The 15,458-nt window shown below is 41.2% G+C and overlaps 1 protein-coding gene across 1 annotated transcript in view; it reads left to right on the forward strand.

The window, feature by feature from the left end:
• Nucleotides 1–15,458, forward strand: part of LOC121523945 (ephrin type-A receptor 7-like) — a 267,012-nt gene that overhangs the window by 156,886 nt on the left and 94,668 nt on the right. Inside the window, exon 4 of the mRNA XM_041809039.1 lies at nucleotides 12,770–12,925. Within this exon, the coding sequence (XP_041664973.1) occupies nucleotides 12,770–12,925 (156 nt within the window). The remainder of the gene's footprint in view (nucleotides 1–12,769; nucleotides 12,926–15,458) is intronic.

A 15,458-nucleotide genomic window follows, 5' to 3' on the forward strand; every position in this document is an offset into this window, starting at 1 on the left:
CACACTATGAGTAGGAATAACAGCCAAGTATATCTGCGAATTTAACAAGCAGTGCATGTGTCTCTTTGTGCGTGTGCTTCTTTGTGTGTCTCTGCCAGACAGACAGGTGAGAGGAGGAGGCGATATTATCCTGAAATTGTTCCCTCTCACTCTTTTGTTCCACAGCCTCTGATAAACCCTGCAAAAAATGATGCCGGACCCAGGTAGAGATGGCGAATAATAGACAAAAAGTGTGGGGAAGCTGGGGTGGGCGAGAGCAAACATGATAGCGAGAGGGCAGGGGGAACATGGGGGGGGGGTGTGGGCGGCGTTTGGCAGGGAGCAGAGCAGATAGCAATCAAGAGCTATTTGAGAAGATGAGATGGGAGAAAGGTAAACGTCAGAGTGACATGGGTATTACAGCAAGCGCTGAAAACAGGAATAGAAGAAGAGGCTCTGTCAACAGTCAATGATGGACTTCTGTGGGCGTTTGATCGTGTGTATGGCAGTCTGTATAATGTCAGTGCTGAAGCCTGTGAGTCAGAATGTGTCCATAAATACACACTTCCTACAGCCATATGTCTGTTCTAATTTTGTTTACATGTAGGTTAAAAGGATCTGTGTTTTTATGCTTCTATGGATATACAGTAGACGGCTGAGGCACTACAGTGGACTGTTTTATAACCCTATTGAACATGGACGACTAAACACACCATATCATACCTGTGATACTGTACAGACAAGTCTGTCAACAGTTGATAGTTACAGTCATTACCAGAAAATAAAAGAAAGCCCACCTGAGGTCACCACTGGCTTGAAGGAGAATGGACACAACCCCGGTAGTGCTCTGGATGTCTTTGTATATGCATTGGAAGATAATGTGTTGAAAAAAAACAAAGCCCTCACCTTTAGAGTGGAGTAAGGGGTGGATGTGGTGAGTAAGCCCGGCCTAGGGTACCGTTCAGGCAGGAAGTAGGGTTGTCTGTGAGACATCCCTGAATGAGGACGAACCATTGGGATGTCACCACAGCCGGACCTTTATGGGTGCAGCCAAACTGTTGATGGAAAAGTAAACCAGCTCAGCTTGGAGCCAAAAGGCATAGTGGAAAGCCCCATTAGCGCTCTACATGCCTAAATCTTTTGCACTTGACTCTAAATACTGAAAACTAGCTACCAGCCTTCATGTCACCCAGAGGATAAACCTTGTAATGTGTTTGGCATTTCCTTAATCACCACAAGTTTGACATTTGAGGCTTCAAGTGTAACTTCTTGTTGCAGCTGAAAATGTTGTAAATGCATTAGGGTCATATTTGTATTCCTTACAGGACAATTTGGACCAATTTTTGTAAACCTCCTGATTATTTATATGGTGTCATAACCAGCTCAAACCTTAATTTACAAACGGTGACCAAATAACAAGACTGCCAATTATTGAGGCTTAATATGCTCTTAATGACACATTTTAGAGTCTTTTCAAAGGGTTTTATACTCCCAGAAATGTCTTACATAAGTCAAATTTTCAGTGTGCTTTCATGGATCAATTTAGTTCACCCACTTCATTTTATAGCCCACTGATGTTCTGTCCCTTAAACCCTACAGCCTTAAATATCCAAACTTTAGACATCAGTAGGTCTGCAGTGGCTGAGTAGATATGAGCAATTCTAACCTCTCTAAAGATTCTAATCTTCTACTCCCCACTAATCTCTTCTTGCATCAGTGCTGATGTTACACACCACCAAAGCTTCACCTCCTCCACCCCAGCCTCCTCCTTTATAGCATAAAGCTTGTTGCTACTATGGATTTATTGCTTTTGAAATAATCGTATTGTCAGAAAGCATATGTGTATCTATTGATGGGGGCATTTCTCGCTATGCGCTCACTGGAAAGTCAAAGCGTGGTGCTTGACTAACCCAGGGAGCATCTTTATAGCAGAACCATGTCCACCAGGTAAAACTGTCTATCCACTTTTCACTAAAGTAGTTAAATGTATGACAGCTATGACTTTATCTTATTTGTTGTTGTTGCTCTGTTAGTTTGTCTTAACCATTTCTCTCTTTCTATTCACTATCAACACATTTTAGCAGATAGTTGGTTAACATGAGTCTGTTTCTGCCCAAGGTTTCCTCCTGGTAATAGGAAGTTCATCTTTGCCACTGTAAAGCCAGGTTAAGACCTGGGTGAGACAAGTTGAGTTGAAACTGGCAGCTGCTTGTTGTGGGCTGCTCTGCAGCTTTCTTAAAGCCTTCCAGTTGTAGAAGTGAAGTAGGTATTTCTGGCACAACTTCATGAGGTGCATGTAGGATGATAAAAGTCTTGAAGTGCACAAGCTGAAATGAGTTGGTCTACAAAAAGTTGTTTTTATAACTTCAAGTGTGGTTGGAGTTTTATGTTTTCTTCAAGACTTTTTCTCATCCTCCATGCACCTTGGAGGTTGGTGAAGTTTTGCCAGAAAAACCAACTTCAGATATCAGAGGCTGTGGAACAAAAGAGTGAGGGGGAACAATTTCAGGACAATATTGTCTCCTTCTCTCACCTGTGCAATATCAAGGACAGTACACCACATTCACTGTTCTTCATGCATCTTTGTCATCATGATAATTAATCTGTATGATTTCTGCATGTATGTGATATAGCATTAGCTCCCTTTGGTAAAGATGCTGCTATGCATGTTTGCTATTGCAGTGATTTCACAGCACATATAAACACCAGCTTATGCAAAACTGGTTCAACAGGCTTGTGCTTCTTACACGCCACATCCTAAAACTTTAGCCATCAGGGCCTCCTCAGTGGCTGAGCAGATTAAAAATACACCAAGGCTAGCCCAGCAAATTCCCCAGTCTGTTCCTATCCCAGTTATTATCAAAGTTACTATACTGTATTAGTGAGTAACATAATGTGCTTAAGTGCTAAACCGTTGCCAGTTGAGATGCTTGCATAGTTTAGCTCTTGCATTTAAGGCTAAATATCCCAAATCAATATTTTCAATATTGTTAATCCCTTTGAGATTTGTGTTAAATGTCCAAATATCTAGGAAATAGCTAAACCTGATATTTTTTTATTTTCTGTCTCCAGTCTTTTGTTTTTGTGTCCCGCGGTGTGTTTGATGGATGTGTTTGTATCCAGCTGAGTTTATGTTGTTCCCATTGTTGATGGTCTGGGTATATAGGCCGGTGTGTTAGCCTGTCTGCCTACCAATTCCCCTCCTTCTGATCCAAACAGTACAGACCTGGCATTTCAAGATGATGCAACCGGACAGCTCTTTGTTGTGTCTGCTTCATGATGTAACCTCTCTGCTATTGTTCAATCTTCTGAGTCAGGCTGTTCACCTGCGCTAAAAGCAGTGAATGAATCTGTGGCATTCATTGAAGTGCGTGTGCTTTTCTGCATGCGTGTTTCAGAATGCGACATGTCTCCAGCTTAAAGCTTGTACGCGGCTGACATTAATACCCCTGGCGGCATTGTTCATGAGTTCTCCTGCGGTCTCTGTGTGATGTCAGTCTGTGGTAACCAGGGCAGAACAGAGCAGGAAATGATAAAGCAAAGCGTTGACCTGAATGGCATGGCTCAGAGCATTCTCGCCGATTACACCATGAGGCAGCAGCCAGTCAGTGGGTAGACATGAATGAGGTCTTTACCCGGAGCTGATAACAGGGATTTATGCTGTAATTCAGGGCTTGGTTATATCTTCAAAAGCAGCTAGATATGCAGACAGGTTACGACACTGGATGCAGCGTGGAGAAAATTGTTGTCTTAAAACATCAGAATCTGAAAAGTGTCACTAAACCGCCTATTTCATCAGTTTTACACTGTCAGCTTAGAATACTAGAAAATCAAAGTATGACTTCTGAAGTTAAAGATAGCTGACTTGACATGGGAGGAGAGATTTCAGTTTCATCAGGACAAAACTGTCAAATTTGTCCTGAGCTTAAAGCTTCAGCTACACTTTCGCTGAAGTTGATTCAAAGCAAATTGGTCTCTAAACCATTTTTAAAAGGGCTACTGCAAACATGAAAAGAATAAGTCCTACGTTTAGCTGAAATAAGCATTTAGACTGTTTATTAATGGGCAGGCTCTTTACTGGGGTTCTGGCTCAATCACTGGTTACTACAACTTTCTATGTAACAATCTGCAGTTTTACTAGCTAGCTATGCCTTCATCCTAGTTAAACATCTCCACTTGATGCCAGAATTCAAAGAGTTTAAATTGCATTAAACAAGACAGTCTGGTAGACAACTGTAGCTCCAAGATTGCTGCAGACACAGTGTGGTGCAGCATCAGCCAGAACGGAGACACGCTAATAGTTTGAAAATAAAATTGAATTAATCTTCTGATTAGGGTTAAGGCTAGGGTAAAAAAAAAAAAAAAAAAAAAAAAATTAAAAGAAGTTAAAAACCTAAACTGCAAAGCCCAATTACAAAATAAAGCCGACTGAACAGTCCACTGACATGAAAAAAGCTTGTTCTCCACAAAAGACTCGCTAATATAGCTAAGGCACTAGTGAAACTACATTAGCTGCTTAGATATTCTAGCTACGAAGCTAATGTAGCTCAATCTAAAGCTAACATGTCAGCTATGTAGGTAATGTAGCTCAATCTAAAGCTAACATGTCAGCTATGTAGGTAATGTAGCTACAATCTAAAGCTTAAAAGGCAAAATTAACTTTTTAAGCTACTTATGAAAAATAGCTACATAACTAAGCTACATTAGATTATACTATGTTTGCTAAAGCTAGAGCTGTTTTAGTATTAGTTCAGGATTGGTGTCTCACTTTTGCCTCGTTAGCTTTAGCTAAAGTTTTTATTGTGACATTGGCTTACATCTCACTGGCTACATAGCTAGCAAAGCTTTGTTAGCTTTAGCTAACACTGAAATCATGACCCATGGACTTGGAACAAGCTGCCTGCTGACCTGCAATTGTTTAATAACAATAATGTAAAATACATTGAGTTAACGTGTATGAAATGTGCTACACAAATGAAATTGAGTTGACACTGGCTCAGGCAAGCAATGCCAGCAGTTGTGGTCTGCAGTAGGGGGCATCTGAGATGTCAGTCTGCATCCGGACCCCTCTCAATGTGGTCCTTTTGCAATTAAAGTTTAAACTGCAATTCTTAGTTGTTTTAATGACAAAAATCTGATGACCTGACGAAAAAATAATGAGTTAATTGAGTTAAATGTGTTGATTGGAGTGTAGTCTTGGAAAGACTTCTTCCTTAACTGCTACCAGGGCTTTGCGGCACGGTGCCTGTCTCATAATTTAAACAAGGCTTTTGTGTGCAAAATCAGTGTAATGCAATGTAAATATTGAACATGAAGTTGAAGTTATCTCAACTGGGTTACATCTGCTGTCCATTGTAGTGACATCTCAGTAGTTGCATGTCTGCAGCAGGTCTACTGAAACTATCAGTCTGGTTGCAGATTGTCTTGTTTGCTCTTCTGGGTCACCTGGGGGCATAAATATTCACATTAGTCTGTTTAATAACCATTTAAATGTTCCCCACAGAAGATTTAACATCTACATTTTGGTCTATTTTTGCTGTAGTTTGATGTAAACTCCTCTCCCTGCTTCTTCAACTACACTGTTGTTGCTGCAGGTAAATGTTCCTATTTTAAAGCACCAGTGTCAAATAGCAGTAAAAAAAAACAAAAAATTGTATTACATCTTGTAGTCACATTTTGGCACTCTCTGCTGCTGCACTGTCCTGATCAATAGTTGGAACAGTGTTTGTACGTTGACTATTGTTTTACAAGTTGTTTGTGGGTAAGGAGGACACATTTTCCATTCATTGTTTTACTTCTTGCCTAACTGTAGGAATTCAAACTGGCACCCCTCCAATCCCATATCCCTTGGCTCCAGGATACCTAATATCTTTAAACTTGTGTTCTGGCCCAGTGGATTTCAATTCTCTTAAGGCAAAATCCCATTATTTAGTAAATACTGGCCCTCTTGAGGGACTGGCTCCATCACATTCAGTCCAATTTGAATTGGTCCAGTTCAGTGGACTCGCTGTCATTTCACTCTTTTCTAATTTGATCCAACCTAAAACACTTAAATGCACCAATCAGTCATTTCTCTCCATACCGCCTACCTGTCTGACCTCCAGTTTTATGTGTGAGCCTATTTGCATAGAGGAGACCTTGAAAGCTGTTTGATGGTAATGAGAATTCAGATGTTAAAGCTGCCTACCAGCGGTTAGAATTAGCATCAGAATCAGCATCAGCCACACAGAGGGCACTGATCTGAATTAGAGCTCTCTGAATTATTGATTTCCACCTGCTGGATCACATCCTCTCTCCACTGTTTCCCACCGACATGCCATCACCTCCCTTTCCTCTTTTGTCTCTGTTCCACACACAAAGTTTTAGGCCATTTTCGTATCAGTGTTTCAGTTGTGTGCAAATAAAGTTGGCTGTGTATTTGTTTTGCACTCCTTAGTGGATGTGTGTACTTCACAGTGGGGGCAAAGCTATGTGTGGGTGTCTAAAGCAAACCTCTTAAAGTGTTATTAATATTAATTAATGTGAGCTGTCAGGGAAGCAGAGAACAATTCATTGCACACATTTATTGTATTAAGTGCTTCATGATTTATTAATGGCCATGTTTAAGGTTAGAGGGAAGAAAGGGAAGGCAGAAAGAGAGAGAAGGGCAAACTATAAATTGATTCCTCCCACAAAGACAAAAGTCTATTAAAGTAATTTGTGAACTCAGTGAAATGTGGGTTCTGTGGCCTTTTGGTTTTTATTCATTAGCTGGGGAAACTGCTGGCCCATCTCCCAGTGTCTGTTTTATAAATCTTTTGTTGAAATATATCTGATTAGATTGATATCAGGTTTTACTTTCCTATCATGTATTTTATCCACCAGAACCAGCAAACGCTTTGTTAAGTAGACTTATTCACATAGGAGTGCCTCTGGTACTCCCTTAAATGTTTGGCTACACTAGCTATCACACACTGACTACATCATATTTCACACACTGCGTTGTTTTATGTTCTCTATAGGCAAATGGATTTACACATAGAAAATAGGATATTGTTCCCACAAACAGCTTAGATTTTAAAAATGACAAAAATAAAACAGTGCGCTGCTAGCTAACAGGTATTTTTGCTAGCTATAGCTAACATTTCAATCACAGTTTTAGTGCTGTGTGGACTCTTATTTTGAAGAAAGGATATTCAAAATTGTTAAAAACAATAATGAACACACTTTCAATGTAAAGATAAGGTTTGGCCCTTAGAAGCAAACACAAGACCCCACAAGAAGCTAGCAAGGCTGCTTCTAATGTAAATGTGATAGGTTATGAGTGCTTAGCATGAGTTTAGATAAGGCTTGCCAGGAAAAATTACTTATGTGGGTCTTATCTCATCAATATAGGGTCAAACTTGCTCCTTAATGATTAAAAACAGATAAATGTTACTTTTTATTTTGTAAATTAAAAACTTAAAGGGGCACGGTATGCACCAGCACACAGATGTTGAGCCAAATTACTAAAATTAAGACAGTCTGGCTGCAGACCAAAGTACTGGGGAGCCCCCTTTCGGAGACTGTTACTGTGAGACACCCTATTTGTCAGAACAGAAAAACACGCTAAAACTTTAAAAATAAAATCGAGTTAGACTTTTGGTTTGGTTTGAGTAAGGGTTAAAGCTGTAGTAAGCAACATATTTTTAGTGTCGTATGCCCACAAAAAATTACACGACCCGTGAGGGTCTTGTTATTAAAGCGATCTAACAGAATAACACACTTCTGCAACGCCTCCTCACGCTGCACTATCACTCGAGGTTTTTCAAGGGCCCAGCCAATAAGGTTTCAACATTTTAGTGACACTTGCAATGTTGCCACTTACGTTAGCTCATTTTGGTTCTCAGTGCCTAGGTTGTTACTGTGACTTCTTCTTTGTCCTTAGCCCAGCAAAATCACATTGATTTAATCATGTACAGTCAGTTAAGGTTGTTTGACAGTCTCCGGCAAACACAGGACACACTGCTAACGTTGGCTCAGCTTGATTTGTTGTTTCTAACTTAGCTTTTTTTTAAACTAACTTTTCTCAATTTATGGTACTGAGCCAGGGAAAATAAATTGAAATCATATCACATCCGTATCACATCCAAAGATACAGTATTTATTTTGTTTAATTACTCAACAAGGACTCATAATGTGCCAGTGCCCAGATGTATGTGTCTGAATCAGTACGGTTAATGGAAATGGTGACCAATGAACAGTTCTGCTACTGCTCACATTCTCCCTATAGATGACCTTATTCTAACTCCTGCTTCTTTGAGGATCTCTCGTCTTTATGCCTAACACGTTCTTGCTGATCTGTTTATCCGTCTATCTGTCAAGCAGAAGGAGTCCACTCACCCTCCTTGTTTAATATGCTTTCTTTGTACTGTATGTAGCCTGCTGTCTTTCTGTCTACCCATCATCTGTCTGTGTGTCTTTGTTAACCATTTCTCAGCCCAGTTGGTCTACCGTATCATCTTCCACCCCCCACCTTCTCTTTGCATGTCTCTGCATATCTTTATTATTACACCATGAAGAAATATGTCCATGTGTGTACATTTGCAGCCATGTTCCATTTAATCGAAGCTCCCTGTTGGCACTGAGGACAAATTGATCAGTTGGTTTGCCAGCTGTCCTGGCAGATCTCTCCTTCTGTCTCTTTTTTCTCCAACCACCCCCTCTCCCATTCGTCTTCCCCCTGGTACTCTCATTTCCAGTTTACCTTGGCAGTGAAAAGGGGCGCGTGTGGAAATAGGAAACATGTCTTCTAATGACTTGAGTGGTCTTCCCTACAAGCCTTGTCTTTTTTCCTTGCTGTTGGATTTGTTTTACAGATTTCACATTCTCCCATTGGCAGATGGCTGCTGGCCCATTTTGACTGATGTGACCTTTCCTGGCATGGCCGTTGGTGTGCCGTCATATGATCGCTCACTCCGGTGAATGATGGGCAGCATGCAAAGCCAGCTCCTTTTGTTATCTGAGCAGCACATATTGTCTTGGTACACCCCTATCATTAGATGCACATTTCCAAGGTGGGCTGGCAAAATGTGGATCCACACTGAATTGAAGCGATAAGTCAGGACTGCAGCCAACCACGGCTACAGCTAGCACGCTTTTAAGCATGATAGGTAGAAAATGGAAAACCCATTCCTGTTCTCATAGATCTATGCATAATTTTACCTTGATTTGGGTGCTATTCATGCTTGATGTCCTTGGCGTGGTGCGGGAAAGGTAGTGGCAGCACAGGCAGGAACAAAGGGAGTCTACTCCAGAGCTGCATGACGGAGCATGTGTGTGTTTCTGTTATGTCCCTGTGCTTGGCTGTGCTGTTAGCTGAAAGCGAGAGGCTTTCTCTGTGTAATGACAGATATTAGAAAGTCGATTACAAGGTTCTTACAGCAACTCACAGGCGTACGCTCATGCACGCGGACACAAAAAAACACACTCTCGCCTGCACCCTCACACTGGCCTGAGCCAGGAGAGGCTGACGAGGCCCGCTAATCGATGTGTAATGGCAGGCCTTTTGTGCGTCTGTGTGTTTTGTTAGAGTGGCTGAGTAAATGAGGTGGAATAACAGAGACCTCCTTTGTTATTGTGCTAGTGTCCTGATGAACAATCATGGGGCTAAAGCAGTTTGGTACTGCTACTTTGTGTGTGTCACTGCACCTGCTGTGTGCTTTTTAACTTACCTGTCTTACACCTTGGCTCGCTATCTCTGCAAGACGGGAACCCCAGGCCAGCAACTTTATCTGCTTAAGTGAACTTACTTTTCAGCCTGGATCCAGGCAGTGTTTGCATACAAAGTAGTACAGCAGACTCTAGAAGTGAAAGTTTGCATAGGCTGTTGTGTCATTGTTCCTTTAAAGTAGACTCAAAAATTTGTGTAAAACATGCTAGATGTATTGGAAAAGGGTTGTTATAAACATGTGAAAACACTGAAGTAAATTTGCCAAATCAACCAGCCATGCTGGCCTATGAATCTTTAAAAGCATCATAACATAGTGATGCATGACAGAAAAGAGTAGTATTAATCCCACACGTCTCTCTCTGCTCTGGCACTGACAGACAGCTCTGACAATTGTTAACTCCAAGTTCAGGGGCCAGGCTAATTGCTGGAGTACTCTCTATTTTCCTCTTGAACCAGTTGCAGCAAGAACAAACATCTTACCAGCTGAAGATGTGCTTTAATAAATATCTCACTTTTCTTTAGTCCTGGATTATTCAAAGAAGCAGACTGTGGCTTTGTCTCTCTCAAAGCAGCAACTGTTATATTCCTCCTCTGGTAGTTGCGCAGTGCTTAAGTCCAGTAAAATATCCAATGATGGACACATTCTTTCCTTGCAAAATTTGTCACATTAAAAGTCTCCTATTTGATCATCTTTGAGGACATTTATTTTGAAGAGCAACATCGGGAAAAGGAGGACAACTTAGGCCTCTCATAAACAAAAGTGATACATAACTTCACACTGCTTAGAAAATGAAATATTAATAATACTAAGTGTTAAATACACCGAGACTTTCTAGCTCTAAACTTTCTGCCCGTCATGACATAAATGTGATTGTTTCTCTGGTTGCTGACACACAGAGCTGTAACATCCAGCAAAGCAGACGGACCTCAAATTATGACTTTGATTGCCAATTTTAGTTAGCATCTGTTACATTGCCGCTACAGTCCAGGCTAACGCTAACTGACTCAAAAATTCAAACAGTGATCTCCAAGTTGTGTAAGCCAGGAAACAGACGCTATCTTGTCTAAAGCTAACTTGCTAACCTGAATTCTTTAAACTACATTAGAAACAGTGTTCTCCAAATACTAGTAGGCAAACAGTATATGGGCTAAGATAAATTCAGTTAGAAGAAAACAGTGGTCCTGATTGTGTTATAGCATGTAAATAGAAATTATCCAGGCTGAAACGACTCAGAAAAAAGGGAAAAATGGTATTGAAATTATTGTACCTAGGGGGCATTAGCTTGCCATGCTAAAGCTAACCAACTCAGTCAAGAGAAACTAGTGTTCTTCAAACTGTATTTAGCTGGAGAGCTGGAACTATCTAGGCCAAAGCTAGATGACTCAGCTGAAAAAAAATCAATGTTCTCCAAATTACTGTGGCTAGGGGGCATTTACTAGCCAGTCAAAAGACTGCTAGCTGTTGAGCAGAAACTATCAAAGCTAAGGCAGGTTGACTCAGTCAAAATAAACTATGGACTCCTTTTTACTTTGACTAGGGGGCAGATACTAGCCATGCTAAAGCTAACCAACACAGTTGAAAGAAATTAGTGAGTTGGCAGCAACTAGCCAGGTTAAAACTTCCTAAATCAGTGTAAAGAATCTTTTCAGCTAGAGTCTGGATTTCTAAAGCTGGGATCTGATAATGATATATTTGGCCTATATGAATATTTAGAGTACTAGATGTTCGAATACACTGAGAAGTGCTTTTACTGCTAGCACTGATGCTAACATGCTTAAGAGGCGTAAGGTTTACATGTGAGGGTTTATTATGTTTTCTATATTGATATTTTTTTCTAAGCTCCAGAACCATAACCATTTTCTAATGCCCCTGAATGGATAGACAGTTGAATAAATATCATAAATGTGCACAAGCTTATAAAGGAATTGGTGTAACAGACTGCTAACAAATCCTAATTTGAGTGTGTGCAGCCCTATAGAGAAGAGCGAGTTAGAGTCAGGAATAAAATGAGGGGCAGACACCCAAGAGAAGGTGAGAACGGTGGAATGCAAAGCAGATTAGGACAAGAAAGCCATGAAGAGCAGGATTGGAAAGACAGATGCATTTGGGGAACAGAGACAAGAAAAAAGAAGAGGGAGAGTCTGCCATGCTGTTAATGCAAACCCACTGTTTAGTATACAGTCTCAGAAGAGAGAATACCAGAGCATCCAGCGCTAGTCGGCTCCCTGATTTCACACCCATTATCACCTGCTACAAAGGCACGGCAAGTGGAAAATGAACCCGCATAGAGGGAGAGTGTAAAATAACCTGTTTTCAGTGTGTTCACGTCTCACGTGCATTGATAAGCTTGTGTTACATGGTGTGTGCTTGTGTGTACTCCACACGTAAGGTCACGAGTGCTTATCACCCTCGCCCACATTCTCACCCCCTTGCAGCCTCTCTCTCTTTTTTTCACTAGTGTGGTGAAACTGAGCATAGAAGGAAAGATTTGGAAAAAATAGAGTGGAAAATGAGGAAAACAACAACAAAATTAAGTTTGGGCTTTTGCAGCTGCGTGCCTCACATTGCATTGGCTTGTTTTTATTTGCCTGGTTGGTTCAATCACACAGCCGCCTTTCATGTCATTTGTCAAGGCCATGATCACGATGTGAGGATTGTGTTTGTCTGATGGATTTAGCCAAAGTCTCCTCTACTTTCTTGCTAATCGTATCTTTTATGTTGTGCGTATTTCCCTGTGGAATCATTTTCTCTCCGTTCTTTTTTCTCTCTAGTGAACTGAGAAGGAGATTAGAGCTTTTTTCCCCTGGCTTTAAGTTCTTAGCGGAATATGGGAGTTTCCCTTAGTATGCTAAAGCGATTTAAAACTGCTTTGAATTATTTTAAATGAACTGAATGATTTTTCCCTTTGTTGTTTTCCCATCTCATGTAGTTAAACATTTAGTTAACATAGAGACGCTGTGTACTTCCAGCTCACAGAAATCTCCTGAAAAATGAATTATGGGTGGGATTTTGGCCTGTTAACACAGAATAAGCTGGTGTCATTGAATTATGTTTTAGAGAGATCTAACGTTGTTTTTCTTTTTTGTTCGCCTCTCCAGCGTGTCCCCCTGGTTCCTACAAGATGTCTTCCAGGCAGCAGGAGTGTTTCCCATGTCCAGCCAACAGTGTTGCAGAGGAGGAAGGATCGGTGGTATGTGTGTGTGAAGAAGACCACTTCAGGACACCCCTGGACACACCTTCAGCACCGTGCACAAGTAATTCATCTTAATATATTTGCCTGTTTGTCTTTTAAAGAGTAACTAAACCCAAGAGTTTCAGTTGCATCTACCTTGAAACCCAGAAAAAGCCTTTTGAACATCATGGACAATGCTGAGAAGGAAGGGGGATAAGACACGCCCACTCACCCATCCTACTGTCCCACATCAGCCACAACATCCTACAGTCCATGCTGCTTTTCAGATTGGATTATTACCCATAATTTCATCAACCCACAAGATAGATTTACCACGAGCTACCTGGGTGTGAAACAATAGAATACAGCCCTAGAGATGGCACAATTTTGTATATTATCTTCTTATTTTAAGAAAAACATTGTTGATTCATCATCTTGAGCAACAACACTACATTACCCACAATCCTACGGTGGTAGAGTCTGCCTTTACCTGCAAAACTTCTGTGTTCTGCTGTTACTAGTAAATTCAAAGCTATGACTACTCCTGTTATACATACACTATATGAACAAAAGTATTTGGCCACACCTCTTTTCAGGTGTTTTAACCAGTCCTCTTACTACGGGTGTATAAAATCAAGCACCTAGCCATGCAGTCTCCATTTGCAAATATTTGTGATACAAAATTGATCATCCTGAGAAGCTCAGTGACTCAAAGAGTGGTACTGTGATGGTTGCCGCTATTGAAGGTGGAAGCATTTAGGAACAACAGCAACTCAGCAATGAGGCCGAAGACCATGTAAAATCACAGAAAGAGGTCAATGACGTCTCAGGCGTATGGTCTGTAAAAGTCTCCAACGTTCCACTGGTTCCACAGCTGAAGTTCTGAACTTCCTCTGACAGTAATGTAAGCACAAAACCTGTGAAGCGGGAGCTTCACTGAATTGGTTTCCATGGCTGAGCAGCTGCATGCAAGCCTCATCAAGACTGTGGAGCAGTGAAGATATGCCATTTGAAGAATCACACTTCTCTGTGAAGTTTGGTGGAGGGGGGTAATGGTATGGGGCCGTTTTTCAAGGTTTGGGCGAGACCCCTTATCTCCAGTAGAGACCAGTCTTAATGCTTCAGCAAACCAAGACGTTGTGGAAAATGCTATGCTTCCATCTTTGTGGGAACATTTAGTGGAAGACCCTTTTCTATTCCGGCATGACTGTGCCCCAGTGCACAAAGCAGGGACTATACGGACATGGTCTGGTGAGTTTGGAGTGGAAGAGCTTGTCTGGCCCACACAGAGCCCTGACCTTGAAACCATCAAGATCCTTTTGGAGGAACTGGAATGGAGATTGTGAGCCAGGCCATCTTGTCCAACATCAGTGCCTGACCTCATAAATGCTCTACAGAATGACTGGGCATATATTCCCTCAGAAATGGTCAGGTGGCCAAATACTTTTGCCCATATTGTGTATATTTTCAAGTGTTCCAAAAACCAGAAGATTCTTATTATTGTAACATAGTGTTTCTTCTTATGGCGGCTGTCATGATGGAGCCACCATGACTAACATGACTTGTTTATCATTGCCATGGAAATGCAGGATGTGACACGAACCACAGCTACATAATGCAGAGGGAACTGCAAGCTGCCTTTCTGTTGCTGTATCTCATTAATTTCTTTGTGTTGACGATTATTCTCTGACATTTGTTGCAAGTTTAATCCAAGCTCACGCAAGTAACATGGAACATGCAAGTACACCCTGCCCTTTTAAGACTGTTTATTAGTAAAGACAGCTGAAGAGAGACAGGAAATATAGGGGAGACTGGGCCAAGATGTACACCAGGATTAGGGTTCAAACCTGCTACTAGTGGATTGAGCACTAGTCTCTGAATAGTGCTCGACCAACTGAGCTAAACCGACATCCATCACCATGTCCTTCAAAAGCATGCTTAGGACAGAATGAGGGAAAAGCTGTTAAGGAGGCATCACTAGCCTCTTAGCTCATGGCTAATTCACTTTCTTTCATTTTTATTGCTAGCAGCTTCACTGCACACTGCATGCAGGGATACCAAGCAGAAAAGATGTATTGATATGTTTTTGTTTGCATAAGAAGCAGGGAAGTAAGTACAGGCTGCCACTGACAACATATTGTTAATGCATTGTGTAAATTCACAGACTTAAGTGCAGTCACTTGGTATCTAAATGCCCAATACAGATCAGATAATGCAAAATGTAAACTATACCATACCATATATTCAGTAGATCTGCTCTCCCTATTACGTGACATTTCTTAATATAACTCATGTACTGTATCATTTTATCCTGACATGTAATTTCCTGCAATTTCCTGTTTGTAAGCCAATCATTATCTCACCCAGCCATTCAGCCACATGGTCCCTTCAGGGCTGCATTACCTCTGTCCTTCACCCTGCGTCCTTCCATCCACCTCCCCCTTTTCATCCCATCACCTCTTCGTCTGACCTGCATCCACCTCCCCACTTTCTGTCTCCTCATCCATCCTCATCCTTCCATCTCTGTCTCATCTTCAGCACCCAATTTCCATGTCTCATCTCACCCAACCTTCACCTCTCCTTCACCCTCCTTCTTTTGGTATGTTTTTTTTTTT

Source organism: Cheilinus undulatus, linkage group 16, assembly GCF_018320785.1.
Source record: "Cheilinus undulatus linkage group 16, ASM1832078v1, whole genome shotgun sequence".
NCBI classification, from domain to species: domain Eukaryota; kingdom Metazoa; phylum Chordata; class Actinopteri; order Labriformes; family Labridae; genus Cheilinus; species Cheilinus undulatus.